Consider the following 18221-nt stretch of genomic DNA (forward strand, 5'->3'; position numbering starts at 1 on the left):
ATATCTCGTATCTCATTCCTTAACTTGTCTTATCTCATCTTATCTTACTACAAATACTCATGAATTAATTCTTCCCAATGACCATTTTTCATTGGAATATCCATGTTGAATAAGGATATAAGCCAGATTGACCATGTCCCACCCTAAATACACACCTGTCTTGCTTTTTATCCTTCTTACTAGTGACGCATAAAGTCTTGGTCCCCAGCAGGGGTTTTCTTAAATGGAAGATGAGATAAGAAACAACAATAGACTGTCGAGTTAACTCGAATATACCAATAAAATGAAATACAAATATGTTTAACAACATTGAGTGTAGTTGTTAGTATTTTTTCTGACGTCATTTAGTTAATTGCCGTCATATTAGCTTAAGGTCTTCAGCGTACCCGTTTATATACTATGGCATGACGTGAACGCTGAAGACAACCCCGTAGGGAAAGTCCACCAATAATCGTGCCAGGAATCTGACACGCTCGTATTCATTCATCGAACATGCCATGAAGTAAAGTGAAGCATACCTTGATAAAACTATATATAATCTGTTGATAAGCCAAGGATGGACAAATAAAAATCTTATTATGAAATAATAATGCCGAATCAGATGAAAAACAAAAATGTTAAATAGCGGCTTATAAAGTTTTGGAATCTACCGTCATATCTGCTTTTTTTAAATAGAGTTGCATCACTTGACGCTTTTTTAATATCTTCACATTGTATTTGGCCATATTACGCTGTTTTGTTTTGTTCACTTTGCGCTTCATTGTACCGCTTTACGCCATAATCGAACAATGGACACGACTGAAGGTAGTAATCCCACAGAAAAGGATGCTGTGGCTGATATCAAGCCAGAAGAGAGTGATAATCCACTTATTCAATCAGTTTTACAAGATTTGGTTGACCTGGATAAAGATTATATGGAGTTAGAGGTATGGTTAAGGAGATAAATGCAAAGTGTAACTGTCATAAATTTCGGATATGGATTTTTTCAACCACAACGCAAAATCATTTTACTGCTTACTGGAGTCAGTAAGAAATGCGCGTTAACACGCAGCCCTCAAATCATGAAATTTCAAATACACTTACTATGCTTTCATACTGTTTGAAAACACATGCAGGAAATGAAAAAAGTTACTGATGTTAACATTTCAATATTCTGGCAAAATATGTTTGTTGGGCTAATGATCATCTAAACTGTTTTTAGTCTTTAAACAAAACGTTGTTTTGTGATATTCTTGTCTCTTGGGATTGCACATCATAAACTATAACAAGTGCATACTCAATCACACACTGACAAGATGTAAGTATTGCTTAATTCCTTGTTAAAATTGATTAAAAATTTAAATGGGAAAATTGTCATTAGTAAAACTTGTCTTGAACTGTCAGCGTCTGCTGTTTCTGTCTGCTGCACCTATTAAAACAGCAATTTATGTTAATTAACTTTCTGCTTAAACCACTTATGTGCGAGTAACAATGTTAAGTACTACCATTTTTCTTTCCTGACTTGCTTTAAGTTAGTTTCCTTGTGTTACTTTCCAACCAAAAATGCATAAAGCCTTGATTGCCACTTTCACCCACAGTGTTAAAAAGATTGGAGTGATTGGGCATTACTTAGTACAATATTGTGTACTGTTTAAGATTGACAATCATTCATTTCTCCAATTAAGAAGCTAGTAAAGACTATTAAGAAATCAAGAATGCAGCAAAAGAATAAATATTTTCAGCATATAATTTTAATCAACACTTTTATGATATTATTATAGGACTATTGTATGTACTGAAAATTCCTGCGTTTGCCTATAGGCAAACATTGAAAATGAGAGTTGTTAATGTTATTATTATTTTTACAGCTTGATAATGAAAATTACAAAAAGAAACTAGATGAAGTTAAAGTGTTACAGAAGAAATGCTTGAGTGGAATTGCCCATCAGCGATACAGGATCAAGAAAATAAATGAAGCTCTCAAGTAAGCATTGAAGTAGCTGCAAAGAATTTTTGTAAAATACTTGAGAAATAACAAACACTTTTACAATATTTTTTATGAATATTAGCTAGATTATATTTCATTGCAGAGTTTTAACTACTAGAATAATTACTTGCATTATAGCAAGACAATTTTACATTTTTAATATTTTGATGTTGCGGACATTAAATGAGCTGTAGAATTTTTTTTGCCCTTTTGAATAAGACAGAGAAAGTATAAGGTCTGTTAATTTAGAATTTTTCACTTCACATTTCACTTTTAATTTTAGGAATGCCATCTTTTTATTAGAAATAATATCATAAAAGAATTTGCTGGCATGTTTTGTATATTTCCAAATTATTATTTCACTATAGAGCTATCCCAAATCCTTCAACTGAGGACAAAAAACACATGACAGAGGCACAAAACAGAATGACCAAGAGGAAAAATACATTTCGAGACTTTGAAGATCATTTGCCTCATAAAAATGGGTAATTTAGAAAGAAGAATGTTCTAATTTATTAATTAGAAATTAAATAGTACTTAACTTTTCAATGTTAAAAGATATTGTTATATTTTGTCTGTGCATGTAAACTGAAATAATTGACAGAATGTTTATAGATGTTAATTCTATATAGATGAGAACTTGTTGATCTGAACAAATCTATTGTGTCACTTAACATTAGATTTAATGTGTCATGTTCTTGCCTGTTTTGTTGTTGTTGTTGTTGTTGTTGTGTGTTTGTTCATTGATTTGGGCTATCACAAATCAAGTTGTTGCCCATTTTGCAGTCATAAATAATATGAGATATATTTATAAAAAATGGCTAATTACAAATCTTTGATGTCCAAATATGTATGTGAAGAAGATGTAGATACTTTCAGATAAAAAATAGATAAACTATTTAGCTATTGTAGTAAAGAATCCAAAATCATTGTTACTAGATATATGTTTCCGCCAGGATAAAATTAATAAAAAAACCTGTAAAACTGGCAATAAACTCTACAAATTAAATTGTTTTAACTTTTTTGTGTGGGACAAATAGATATATACTTAAATTATTTAAGTAAAGTCTGGTATACCTATCTAAACTTATATTCTGACTTTAATTTATTGCTTCTCATAATAAAATATTGTGATTGTTCTGTTCTTTTTTAGGATCTACCTTAATATTATACTAGGTCAAGTCAACATTTCTCTTCTAAACAAAGAAGATAAGTAAGTACATGTATACAGTGTGTTTTATTTTATATGACTATCAAATATTTTGTGTGTGATTATATTATCAATCTTAGTGTATTAACAAATGCTTTTATAAATTTGAACACTCTTAGAATAAGCTTGACAAATCATAAATTACTTTATTGCTGTCTGGAATTCCCTTGTGGCTGCAGGGTTGCCTTTAAGGGTTGAGGCATCAGAATTGCAGCAAAGCTTTAGCTCTGCTTGATCAGAAGAGGTTTGAATTATGGAGTCTATGCATCTCTTAGCTCTAGCACATGGTTTTGACCAGGGGTGTTGCTTTAAGTTTGTAACACCTGAGGTTAGCTAAACTTATCTTTCTGTTTCTGGTACCATATGACCTAAATTGTGTTGGTGTGCCGTAAACCAAACAGACAAACAAAGCTTTCTGGCATTAAGATGCACTTTTTTCCATGAGATTAGTGGTATTTAAATTGAAAGATTTTTTTCATCAAGATAATCCTACATCAAAATAAATCGTTATATAAAATCTTCTGGTGTATGTCAGTGCTCTAACCTAGTAGAGGTGTTCATCTGTTTATTAATTATCTACTAGTCTGTAAATAATCTATCAAGTTATTCTATATAAAACATTTACAGATACCTATACAAGCAGGACTATGAGAGATTTAAGCTAACACTCAGCTATATTCAGCTGGGATTATCCATGATACTGGTGTTTGCCAACTATATTGTAAACTTCACAAGTCTCAGGTATGTCATTGTTAACAGAGGGGTGTACACAACAAAAATATGTTTGTTATTTGTAATTATTAAATAGCTTTTAATGAAAGATGATAAATTTGAAATATTTTCATGAGGTTGTAGCCGCCCATATAAAATCGTGGAGCATTATCTTACATGGAGAGAAAACTATATCATCATACACTTAAAATATGTATCAGCAATAACATGATCCTGCAAGAAGTCATTATCGGTAATGGATGAAGATGCAAACACATACGGTAACTAATAATTTCCAGTAACTTTGCCATTGTAAAACAAGATGGTAGAAATTGAAACACCAAGGCCTGATAAATCTTGCTGAGGTCTGGATGGGAAACAAATTTAATTTTAGAGCTGCTTATCCCTCTGTAATAAAAATCTCTGACAAAATGTAAAAAGATTTTAGCAAGATTATTCAAATAGGTGGGACTATCCTACCCACACTGTCACTAGCAGTGATATAACACTTGTTTAAAGTTTTGTACCTATCTAGCCACTGAGGATATTCTGATATTAATTATCACCAACCAAGACCCACTATTTCTGCTATGATATTTATTGAATTATGACCATTAATATCTTTTTAAGGTTGGGCATGCAAAATGTTTGTAATGGTTGTAACCATTGAAAAATTGATGATTGTTTACTATGCCAAAGTCATCAGTCTGAAAAAAAAAATTAATATAATTTAAATTTTCCCCTGTACTTAAATATATTTTTCATATTTAATTGAATTTTCTTCTAAGTGTTTTGCCTTTCTTTTTATTTTAGATGGGCAGATTCTGTGTTACATTTCCTGCTAGTATGGTATTATTGTACACTAACAATTCGGGAACAGATTCTGATTGTGAACGGGTCAAGGTATTAAGTTTTCCTTTTAGATTATGATAAATACAGTATATATGATAGTACACATGTTTATATGATATTCCAAAAGTGTTTTTGGAATATTGTTAATTACCAGTCATTGTACATGATCAGTTATGTGTCCAAAACAAACAAGTACATGAATGTTAGTAAAGTAAGTTGACAAATGTGAGATCTATACTGAATAAGGTATCATTCATCTTGTTGCCTACTGGAAATCAAACAGGGAGTATCTTGTGAAGAGTTGTGCAGTTTTAGTTGAAGCAGAATTCATTTTATCTTGATTGTGTCAGACGCTATAAGCTTATAGATACACTCTGTTCCTGGAACCAGCCAGTACTGAGCAATGAGTTTGAAGTTATTTGCCCAAGGAAACAGTGGCACTGTGCAGTTTTAAGACCATACTAAGACTATTTCATTACAGTTTTATATTATTTTATAAAGAGGTTTTTTTTAAAATTTTAATTAGCCAGAAATAAGTATGGATAATTCATTTTGTTGTAGTAAAATATTGTATATTTTACTACATGTATTTATAAAAGACATACATGTTTATACAAGTGTGAAATATTAGTTAAACTATTTATGAATTTTTACATATATTCTTTTAAATCATTAAAGATTTATGTATTTAACAAATATGATTTAAAATAATATATTGAAAAAGGGTTTTTTATATTGCATGTTTTTGCATTGTTCTTGAATATGTGATTGAAATAATTTGTGTTATTTTATTATTCAGGATAAAGGGTTGGTGGTTACTGCATCATTTCGTCTCAACAGCATGCTCTGCTATTACTCTGATATGGTACTTATAACAATTTTATTTACTTTTTGGTGCTCAAAGTTTGTTGGTAGTTTGGGTGAATCTTATCATATGATTTAGGTTGCTGACTGAACATCTTGCCTACCTCTAAATACTATGATTGAAATATTGCAACATGTGCTGAATATGTATGTTAATGGTAAGGAAAGGGTAAGGAAAAGTGTGCTGCCTGACTGAGACTCAAACCTGCAACCCTTGGAGCTAATCCATACACTTAGTTAGTGAATAGCTCTATACCATGACATATTCCCCCTATTGTCCCATTATTTCCAGTTTGTACAGAAATCAATAAGAATCAACGACTTATACTCCATTTGGATCCCAAATGAGTGCCAAATGTATCAGGACGAGAAAAATGTGCAGCCTAGCCAGGACTCAAACTCAAAAATCTAGAAATACTGTTTTTCAGAATAACTAAATGAGTTCACTGGACATTTCTCCCAAATTATTTCTATGCTGTGACTCTTTTTGTGAAAAAATTACTGAGGTAGTCTATGTTATGTCAGTTGATGAACTAAGATGCTCTCTTGAGGCTGATACATTATACAGTATTAGGATAAAATGTTTATTTTCACCAGTAAACTCTCAGAATTCTTCACAGTTATCATTGACTGTTCCAAATTAAAATCAAGACCAGTGCGTTATACAGATCAAGTAGAGGTAAAGCTTATTATATGATTTTATGTGAGTGTTATTTTACAGGCCTGACGGCTACTCCTATCAGTCATTTAGAACACAGTATGGATGGTTTATTCTCTATATTGGTGAGTATTTCTCATTATTAAAGTCATGTTTTCATCTTAAATTCTATCTTAAATAGGTGCTCTTTTTCATCTTCAATGCTTATCTAGTTTATTATTTTATATAGTTTATTATTTGGATTTATTGAATATTGCAACCATATAACCTATTTGAGTGCAGATTTTGGCACCTGATGCTTGGTAGCTCTACCAAGGTTTCTTTGCTGTTTCAATATTTGCAGCATTCCTTCAATAAGGGTGTAATTCAACAGTGTCACAGGTGTTTGGTAGATCAATCAAGATAAAATTTCAGCCAAATAATTGTATTTGATATTTGCAGCTTTCGTGCAAGTGTTACAGTACTATTATCAGAGAGGGTGTCTGTATCGGTTGAAATGTCTCGGCCAGCGACATGACATGGATATTACAGTTGGTAAGTTAGTTACATTGTGCCAGAACTGTGTAGCTGTTTTAGTTCCTCTATCAAACATGTGTAAATATTTGATTGTCATGGTGACAGAAAATTATATAACGAAACAGTTTGTGTTCTAGTCTCTCATGTGCATTACTTTTTTATCATGTACTCTCTCATGTACTTTACATACATGTGTATATCAGTGTTGTGCAATCTGTTGAACAATAAATATTCAAGTTAATCTGTTTCTTTGCTTATGTAACACATTTAGTTTCTATTGCACCATGTAAAAGTAAATAAATAAAGATCAAGTATAGAATATACTTAGTTAGGTATTTGTACATTGATGCACTATGTTATTAAAAGTTTAATCACTAATGGCAACAAACTTTGAAGCAGCCCAGGCTAAATACAGTTTGGAATAGACCATATACATGTAATATTGATTGATTAGTTTCAGCAATTTAATATACATTAACAATATAATAACAATGGAAACTAAAGCAAGGCTAGTACGAGTACATAAATTTAGATGATAAAATGTTCAAATCGTATTTGAATCATTGCTAATTAAAGTTGCATACGATCAATTACATGTTCCACAAATCAGCTGTTTGTTGCAGTTTTGATGTCAGAATATTTATGTATTATTTTCTAAGTGTACCAATATTATATAATATTGTTGTTGTTTGTTTCAGAGGGATTCATGTCCTGGATGTTCAAAGGTTTAGCCTTCCTCTTGCCATTTCTCTCCTTTGCTTATGTAAGTTGTTGGTTAAGATATCTGACTAATAAATTGACCCTCACTATTGTAGTTTAACTAGATAAAAATAAAGACCAGTTTTAGGATCAAGATCAATATTCAGATGAACTTATAAAGACATATTAATTTTGTAAAGTAATTATGAAATTTGTCTTAAATTTTATGAACATTTGCCATTTTAACTACACTTTTTTAGTTGATATTGAATATCTAATCTATGATGACAATAAATGAGGGGGTGGGGGGGGGGGGGGATAGTTCTGTGAATATGAGCATTAGTGATGAAATTTTTGTAAAGACAATGTCAGGTCAATTGGCCGGTCATTGGTGAGTTTAGAAGTTTCAGGTTCTTGTCTTGTTTTTCTGCTGTAATTTTGTCAAAGGTAACCTGTCTAAGTTCTCTCAACCACTGTTGTAAGTAATATATAATGTAAGTAATATATAATGTGTTCTTGCAGAAAAAAAAGTTAGAAAATGTTTAGGCTTTGGCCTCAGTGGAGTTTTTTTTTAATTTCTGGTACTTTATTCTTTCATTTATTGTGTTTTATATTTGGTGTGTTTAACAAAAACATGAAACAAAAACACAGTAATAAATTTGTTTGTATAACATGTGGTTATTGTTCTATGTTTCAGTTTTTCCAACTGTATAATGCTATTAAGTTATATCACCTATACCAAGATCCAAGATGTACAGAATGGCAGGTAAAATATAAACCTTACTCAATATTGTGAAAATAGAAAATATCATTTACATTTTATGTTTACAGAATAATTTGGGATCAGTACTGTTCAAAGTTTCAGAACTTTGGAACTGTTTTTAAATGGCATATGTCACGGCATTTCTATTTTGGATTAAAATTTGTAGACCTGCCCTATGAATCAATCAATATTTGAAGATATAATCTTTAATCTACATTTATAGATGTAACTTTAGACCTGTTCATTGTTTAAATTTTAGTATGATTGTTTTACCTGTCATTTAATATGTTGTTATACCCCCGCACAACAAAGTTATGAGGGGGGTATACTGGAATCAGCTTGTCGTTCCGGACGTCTCACCGTCCGTCCGTCGGTTTTTCCTTGTCAGCCCAATAACTTGAGGTTCCTTTGGCCCACAGTCTTCATATTTGGCATGGTGGTTTGTCATGATTAGTAGATGACCCCTATTGATTTTGGGGTCAAAGGTCACAGGGGCCTTAACTTTAAAAAGCTTGTCCGCCCAATTACTTGAGATTCCTTTGGCCCACAGTCTTCATATTTGGCATGGAGGTTAATCATGATTAGTAGATGACCCCTTTTGATTTTGGGGTCACTGGGTCAAAGGTCAAGGTCACAGGGGCCTTGACTAAAATAAAACCTGGTCCGCCCAATAACTTGAGATTCCTTTGACCCACAGTCTTCATATTTGGCATGGAGGTTAGTCATGATTAGAAGATGACCCCTTTTGATTTTGGGGTCACTGGGTCAAAGGTCAAGGTCACAGGAGCCATGACTTTAAAAGCTTGTCCACCCAATAACTTGAGATTCCTTTGGCCCACAGTCTTCATATTTGGCATGGAGGTTTGTCATGATTAGTAGATGACCCCTATTGATTTTGAGGTCACTAGGTCAAAGATCAAGGTCACAGGGACCTTAACTTGAGATTTCTTTGACCCACAGTCTTCATATTTGGCATGGAGGTTAGTCATTATTATAGATGAACCTTATTGATTTTTGGGTCACTGGGTCAAAGGTCAAGGTCATGGGCCTTGACTAAAAAAACCTTGTCCGCAAAATAACTTGAGATTCCGTTGACCCACAGTCTTCATATTTGGCATGGAGGTTAGTCATGATTCGTAGATGACTCCTATTGATTTTGAGGTCAAAGGTCAAGGTCACAGGGGCCTTGACTAAAAAAAAGCTTGTCTGCCCAATAACTTAAGATTCCTTTGACCCACAGTCTTCATATTTGGCATGGAGGTTAGTGATGATTAGTAAATGACCCCTTTTGATTTTGAGGTCACTGGGTCTAAGGTCAAGGTCACAGGGACCTTGACTGAAAAAAACTTGATTTTAAAATTTTCACATTTGAAGCATGGAGAATACATATCTTAACAATGCACTGGCTTAGTAAACTCAGATTTTGCAGGGTGGTTGTCCTTGAGTTCTAAATGGCCACTGTTGATTCTGACAAAGTGGTATGCGGGGGTATTCATGCCATGACAGTGGCAGTTCTAGTTTTTTACTGTAGTATATTTTGATAAAACTTTTGACCTGTATCTTTGAAGAAAAATAATTTGCTTATTTTGGTTGATGTAACCATCAATTGATATTTCAACTTACATGTATATTTTTGACCTATATTTGTTGATGTAACCTTTGACCTATATTTGTAGATGTAACATTTAACCTATATTTTTGTAGACTTAACCATTGACCTATATTTGTAAATGTGACCTTGTACTTGTTTTCCAGGTGCCTGTGTTAAGTATAATCCATCTAGTGCTGTTTCTAGGCAACATGACAACAACGTTGAAAGTGCTGAAACAGAAATTCACAGAGGACATGAGGAATAAAAAGAAGTTTTATAAAAACAAGTACCGCTTCAATAACAAACAGAAAGTTTTGTAAATACAGAAATGAAAAAATATATTTAAGAGAGGTTTATTTGAACATGTAAATTATGAGAAATTACTTATTTTATATAGTTATTTGGAAAAAAAAGATGTAAATAATTGATGTTAATAGGGCATGAGTATTGCTCATATGCATGTAAAGTGATCAGAAAATATTGAATATTTTAAATAGAGTTACAATATTTTTCTTATAAGACTAATAAGGACAAGATTTTTTATATGAAATGATTTTTTTACATTATTGAAACAATTGGTGCACAGAAATTTGTTTAACTACACAATTTTAGTGTTTGATGTATAAATATCTTTATATATAGACCAGTAACCACTTAACAACAACCAAATCAAATCTCCCCAAAGATTTATACTGAAGTTAACCTCTTAAGATCAGCATCTCTCAGAAACAACCAAACACTTTCCCTCCTAAAGGGGGTTTAAGACTCAGTAGAAGTTGTACTGTTTTAGCTTTTGCAGATGATGGATAAATTTTGGGAAGTCAGTTGTTTCTATTGTGTTCAGAATTTCTCTAAAAAGATAATGATAAAATTGAGGAGTATTTATGTATTATATTATTTATAATGCAATAGATGTTTTTTTTTTTTTTAAGTTTTATTTTTTTTTGTTAATGGTGCTCATTTTGTTTTATTCTTTGTTGATTTTTTTGCAGGAAATCATATGATTATTTTCATTGATAAGGTTTTTTGTGTGTAATTTTGTTATTTTTTTGTTTTATTATCATATGCCCAATTTTTTTTTTTTAGATATTATTGTTCAAGAATTTGTTTAAACACAGTAATAAATGCAGACATACACATTATCTATGTATTAAAACATACTTACAGGAGGGGCTGTCAGTATGTATATGATGTTGTATCAGGTAATGGTAATTTAAGGTCTTCTAGCAGCAAGTGATTCTACCCTGACCTGGGTTCCAGTCTGTCCATTTTTTGTGTGCTTCTGTTCCGCAAATCGACATTGATATTATCAAAAATACGAACAAGTATGAAATAGCGCGTATATAATGAATTAGCAAAAACATATAGAATTGGATTTAGGCGTTGATATTTTTTTTGCTTATCAGACCAAGATCAGCCAGAATATTGATGCTGTCTGATCATGGTCTGCACTTTCCGCTGTTCATTCAATACTTGTATTGAGCTTTTCCATAAAAATGATGAATGCTTTAGTCCATATTACAAAATGGACGAGACCTTTTGAAAATATTTATAGTGGTAAAAGTTAATAAAATTGAACTGTAAGTTTCCCTCAAAATTGTATAAATAACACCTGCACTGTTAAATAATTGTATATAATGGACCAGCCCTGTTTTGAGATTATTTCAAGGGGGTTAATTATCTAACACCTCAAACTCAGCTTGCAATAGTCTAATCAGAGGACTTCAGAGAACCATGGGAAGGTTTGGTAATTTGCTTCAGTTTATCCTCATTCTTTTATTTTTAAGGTTGATGCAGGGAGCCAGGGAAAAGTTTGATACCTGGCTTTATGCATTAACCGGTCATTAGTCATATAGTTTTATATTAATTCAGGGAACAATGGAATGATTTGGTGCCTTGTTCCATGCATTTTATATACATCTATATATAAATCCATGGGTGTTACAGTCAATACATTGTATTCAGTGTCCAGTCATTGGTGCATTTCTTAATACTCATAATAAATCAGGCAGCCATAGAATTATTCCAACAACAACTGTTGGTTTATAAGCTTAATGCTACTGTAGATACTAGTCCAACAAATTGTGTGCCAGGGCTTACAAAGGGCGGCTATGTTAAAGATAGACCTAATATCAGTTTGTAAAATCAGTTACTCCTAGAAAACATCTGTTGTTGAAACATTAGATTTGTATTTGCTTTATTTGAACTTTGTTAGTCTTGTAATTTTATTGTTAATGCATAGTGCAATATGTTCACACACAAACATTCTTTAAGACCTACACAAGTACATAGGAAATTTTTGTATGTTAACAGAGATACCTTAAAACTTTGAATTACGAGGAATTGTTTTAACAAAATATTAAAACATCACATCATTATTGCACCATTATATTTCTACTATCACAAAATCAGTGTAATTTGAATTATGTATATATTTAATTTTAACTCTTTGTTAAATGCTAATTTTAGATTTTAAAGATTAATGGAAACAATTGCTGAAAATTGCCTGACTAGAAAAAACCTTATGTTAATATTTTTTGTCTTTTTCATAATAACAAGTATAGTTATAAGGAGAAAATAAAGTTGAAATCCATGTTTAATGTCTGAATGCACAATATTTTATATCATCACTTTACTGAACAATTTATCATGGACATCTGTCACTGACTTCTTATCTTCACTTTAACAAAATAACAAACATCGGAAATTTAATATATATTGTCTGCTGTTGTATGTTACAAATAATGATATTACCATTCATAATTTAAATTGATTGTTATAATACAATACAATACAGTTTATTTGCTTTAAACATTATACAACATTTCTAGCATAATATGACCGGTAGCTTGGTCGATAGCAACAATATGCAAAAACAAAACGTTGTCAAATCTGTGTAAGCGGAAAGATATTTGTTATATGACCATAATTACAATGGATCATTTATGATATGATCATGGTTAATAAAAGTAGGTTAGATAATAATGTATTTGAAAACAAAGGGACTTAACTCATTGACAATTTATCTTGGGGAATAAGCTCCCTTTTGATAATTTTGAATAAATAATAACTCCATAACTACAGTTTCATCAGATTATTAATTTATTACAATGTGTCAAAAATTCAACCAGGTTTAACATTTAAAATTGTTTTGTTAGATATTGTATTTATATCTTTTCTGTTGGCATACGTCAAAATTTCAGTGTTTACTATTATTTCAATAAAAAATGATTCTTGAAATAGTCTTTGTGTTAAATCGAAGCATTTTGGATAGATACTTTTCTTGAGAACAAGTCGTGCATGTATTGACCCATGGAAAATGATCAATAATGTCGGTTTTTCTGTCATAATCCAGCATGATACATAGTTATACATGTGACAGATATTCGATGGGTGAAAAGATTGTGTACCTTTGTAACAGTACTTTAGTCATATACAATCAGGCAGCTGGCTATAATTATACTAGTTACAGTTACCAGTTATTGTACAAGTACATGAAAACCTTCCAATATATATCGACAAAACAGGAAACATTATTCCTACAAAGGGAAAACCTATAGTTGTCAATTTGTTGGTCCTTCCATTTGTCTATTTTTCATTATTAGATTCTTTTGATGTTCTTATAACATTTGTAAAGTAACGGGACAGTCCAACACTAAGGTTGAAGTCAATGGCTCTAAAAATCTATTTTTAATCTTTTACAGCTTCTATTGATTTACTGGGGTCTTTCTAATTCAGTTGGTAAATACATGTATAAGTATTTTGGTGGAGACTTGGTGGCGAGGTGGTCACTTGGGCTAAGGTCAAGGTTATGAGACTGATAAAAAAGATTTTTATAATTTTGCTCATATAACCTTTATTTATTGACTGATGTCTTTCATATTTGGTGAGTAGATACCTTGGGTGCAGGGGGTGCAAAAAATACAGTTTTACACTTTCCCTCTTACAGTCTTTCTTGAGTAATGTGCATTAAATACATTGGCAAATTATTTATGTTCAGGTTTGGGGAGCATCCATTGCCTTTAGCAATATTCTTGTATTTCAAGCTAACAACCTGGAATACTGTATTTCCCCTGGGCAATAAAATCCATATCACTTTTAGTAAGACTGACATAAATTTATCAAACCTTATTTGGCATGTATTCCAATTTTTGATATACAAATAACATGTAAATAACTGTTGCCTGTATAGTTTTTTATGTCAGGTGATGGTATATTTCTCAATTTAAATACCATACTTTTATAAAACTTGCTTGTCCATGTAGCCTGTCTAGGCTCGATACTGTTAGCAGACTTACTTGAAAATTTCATCTTGATAACCCCGAAATTGGAAGTTAATACAGATTCAAACATGGTAGTTGATGGAATAAATGTAAGAAATTAAACAGGTTAATGGTTAAAATATACTTGTACTATTGCTTAAGCAGTTGTTAAAAACTGTTTTACGTGCCTTTCTTCTTTTCAGTGCTCCAATGAAAGCAGTCAAAAAATTTGTTTTTAAAATAAATAAGGTTGAAATTTTTTTTAAGCCCCCACAATGTGGGAGCATATTATAGTGTTGCACTTGTCTGTCCGTCCCGAAATCTTGTGAACGCAACTCCTCTTAAACCAGATGGCAGATTTTGCTTAAACTTAAAGGGATGAACAATCTTAATGTGTAGATGGTAGTAAAGGAAGGAATTTTCGCTGCGACCAAATTTAACAGAATTATGGCCCTCTGTTGATTTTTTCACTATATACTATGTAGAAATTTTGTGAACGCAACTCCTCTTAAACCGGATGGCAGATTTTGCTTAAACTTCCAGGGATGCACAACCTTAATGTATAGATGGTAGTAAAGGAAGGAATTTTTGCTGCGACCAAATTTAACAGAATTATGGCCCTTTGTTGATTTTTAGTTTTCAACTTGTGGCAAATGTAGTCCAAAAAATATTTGACCTAGTCATAAGATTGACAGAACAGTGGCGTGTGGGGGCATCTGTGTCCTATGGACACGTGTCTAGTTTTTGTGAATATACTGTTCATCTCACATTGAAGCGAAGATATAAAACCACATTTTGAGTCACACTTGCACATTTGTGAAAATATTGCCATTTCCTCACTTCTTTGGGCAATATATTCCTTATTTACTCAGCACTCTCCAGCCTTCATTCACATGGGTCTATAGGTGGTTGTTTTATTGTGTTATTGGCCGTTAATAGTCAAATTCAAAAGTTTAAAAACTCCCATCTAATTTGGCAGTTTCACTCCCCACTATTGTTATTAATTTCTTTTATGGTTGTACAAGATTGGTTTTATAACTCATTCCATTGGTACCAACTACTCTCTCCTCTGTTAACTTTTCACTGTAAACAGGTTTAAATGTTTGATTGGTTTTTACACTGATTTCTAACAGTTTTGGTCAATATTCAGTAATTGCTCCACGTAAGGTTATGGTCAATGTTAAAGTTTGCTGACGGCAATGGCAATAGCAACGCCAACATAACTATAGCAATACCTGTATTTCTTTTCCTTTAAAAAAAAGTCGAGCTAAAAATGCTACCACAATTCATTAAGTCAAGTATGGACATGGACTTCAGTAACAATAAAACAAAGTGGGGATTTTGTCTACTTTAATGTTAACATGAATGATTATGTAATGCAAGCAACTAAAACTTTTAAATAATATTACAAAATATTACAGCCATGACATTCATCATTGGTAGGGTCTTAGTGACTCCATTAAAGTGACATTATGCCCATCTTAGGGTCAATAGTGGGTGAACAGGTGAAAGACAAAATCAGTTTACATTTTGCCACAATTCCTTTCACTTTCAAAATGTACTTCACATGATTAAATAAATATCTCACATGGCTCAAAGAAATTTTTTTTAAATATTCATTGGCATTTACTTGTAACCTTCAATTTGGAAAAGACTGGGGCAGTCTTTTTTATATTTTTTATCATTAACATTTTCCAATAGCAACTGTTGGTAAATCTTCATTATAACAGTCGATCTTTTTAAATTACTACTCAATTCAGCTCAACTTGTGTGGCAGCATGGCTGAGTGGTTAACACGCCAGACTAGTAATCTAAGGATTGCCGGCCTCGTGGGTTTAAACCTTGTCAGGGGCAAGCCAAACAAGAAATTCTAAACTCATTGCTTAGTACTGGTTTGTTCCAGGAATTATTCAATTCAATTATTTTATTCAATAAGATAAGTTTCAAACACAATCAAACTAAATTAAATTCGCATAAACTAATTCAGCTCAAATTGATAATGAAAAAATGAGCATAATGTCACAAAATCATTATTATTGATGAACTGAAAGGGGAATTTCGAGTTTTAAAATTAAAAAAATATATAAAAAATTCAACTTTAACAAGTCAATACATCAAGAACTAAATTTAATCATGAAATTTACATTTTTTATGTAACACTACATTAGAAATTAATTGTACAAAAAAATAAAAGTTCAGTTCACTATGTAAGAAAATGTTCAAATGCTGAAATATAAGGGGTGGGGGTGGGTCTAAATTATTACTGCTATTTATTAGTCTTAAAACCTTTTAAATGCAACTACAGAATGTACAACAATGAACTTTAACTGTCTTTTATATACTTATAATACTGTCAAGTCATTTGAATAATCATAATATTGATAGCAAAGGTTCATTTCTTTTTTTAAAAAATTATATACTTTTGATTTCTTTTTACGGTTTTATATTTGTCATCATCAAATTTATGATGTTTAATGGTCATATGCTACATCATCAAACTGTTAGACTGCTGGCTAAAATAGTTTACCAGCAAATATATGGCTGACCCTCATAAATATTACAAATAACCGTAGTAAAGCACAGACATACATATTTCTGATTATATAATATCTGTTATCAGTGTATAGCTTGGTCAGATTGCAGGGTTGGGTAGACTTGCCTGGCTCTATACTGGTGTCAAAGGTTAATTACCAGTACTTCTCAGTTCCTGCAGGTTAAGTAACAGCTTCTGATGCACAAATTATATAATTGAAATGTTCATCTTGTCATATAAAGTTATGTAAAATTGATTATAAACAGCCCCAAAAATGCAAGCTGGACAAATCCATTATACAAATTTAGCGGGTTATGGGATATATGTATAGTGTTATTATGCCTCCTTACAAATCAAATATTTTGTCTTACAAAAAATTATGCTTTATATCCATTCTTTCTCATTTAAGAAAATATAAACAAAATTCTCATTAGAATTTCCTCCATATGAAATTTAACAATTGTAATAGTAAATTGAATTCACAAAATTTAACTATATAGGAAAACAATATTATACCTTCTTTTGCAATTTTATGTGAAACATGAACTTTACAACCTCCACATCTCTTATTTACTTTGACATAGCACCTGTATGTAATGCATTAACAAAACAACAAGAGCCATGTCAACATGGCCATTCCCCCGCCGAATGTGTTTGCTCATTGGAAGAATGTATATGTAGTAGAGCAGAATAATTCCATTTTAAGAGGTCTTTTGGTAATGAAAACTGATGGCTATAGTGATTACAGATTTGAAACCTATGTGAATACTGATGGCTGAAAATAACAAAGGGCAATAACTGAAAAATAATGCAGGGTAGGTTATCATTCTTGTGTGCTGCATCCCTCCTCAGTAAAATCTATCCACCTATGAAGTTTCAAGTTGATACCTCAAATACTTTTGAGAAAAAAATTGAATTGAAAAAATAAGTATGAAAAATAACAAAGGGCAATAACTCAAAAATTATAAAAGGTACAGTTATCATTCTTGTGCAGTGCACACCTCCTGAGTGAGATATATGCACCTATGAAGTTTCATTTTGATATCTCAAAGGCTTTTTGAGTTATGCTCTGGACAAAAATTAATTTTGAAAAATAACAAAGGGCAATAACTCAAAAATAATGCAGGGTAGAGTTATCATTCTTAAGCACTGCACTCCTCCTCAATGAGATCCATCCACCTTTGAAGTTTCAAGTTGATACCTCAAATACTTTTGAGATAAGCTCTGGACAAAATAGCATGAAAAAAAAACAAAGGGCAATAACTGAAAAATTGTATAGGGAAGAGTTATTATTCTTGCGCACAACAGTCCTCCTCATTAAGATCTATCCACCTATGACATTTCATGTTAATATCTCAAACACTTTTTGAGTTATGCTCCACTCAGGTGAAAAATTAGGTATGAAAAATAACAAAGGGCAATAACTCAAAAATTATGAAAGGTAGAGTTATCATTCTTGTGCACTGCACACCTCCTGAGTGAGATCTATGCACCTTTGAAGTTTCATGTTAATATCTCATAGGCTTTTGGAGTTATGCTCTGGACAAAAATCAATTTTGAAAAATAACAAAGGGCAATAACTCAAAAATCATGCAA

At 31.8% G+C, this 18221-nt stretch overlaps 1 protein-coding gene across 1 annotated transcript; it reads left to right on the plus strand.

Annotated features, from left to right (window-relative positions):
- Positions 1 to 762: 762 nt before the first annotated feature.
- On the plus strand, positions 763 to 12511 carry LOC132721069 (ion channel TACAN-like). The gene is made up of 12 exons (XM_060705320.1): positions 763 to 926; positions 1848 to 1963; positions 2335 to 2451; positions 3120 to 3179; positions 3804 to 3917; positions 4701 to 4790; positions 5539 to 5604; positions 6325 to 6386; positions 6703 to 6795; positions 7476 to 7540; positions 8174 to 8242; positions 9995 to 12511. Exons 1-12 carry the CDS (start codon positions 789 to 791, stop codon positions 10148 to 10150), a joined length of 1146 nt encoding a protein of 381 aa, XP_060561303.1. The 5' UTR covers positions 763 to 788; the 3' UTR covers positions 10151 to 12511.
- Positions 12512 to 18221: the final 5710 nt, after the last annotated feature.

The sequence above is a fragment of the Ruditapes philippinarum genome, unplaced genomic scaffold (genome assembly GCF_026571515.1).
Source record: "Ruditapes philippinarum isolate M1 unplaced genomic scaffold, ASM2657151v2 ctg3836_1_1_1_1, whole genome shotgun sequence".
NCBI classification, from domain to species: Eukaryota; Metazoa; Mollusca; class Bivalvia; order Venerida; family Veneridae; genus Ruditapes; species Ruditapes philippinarum.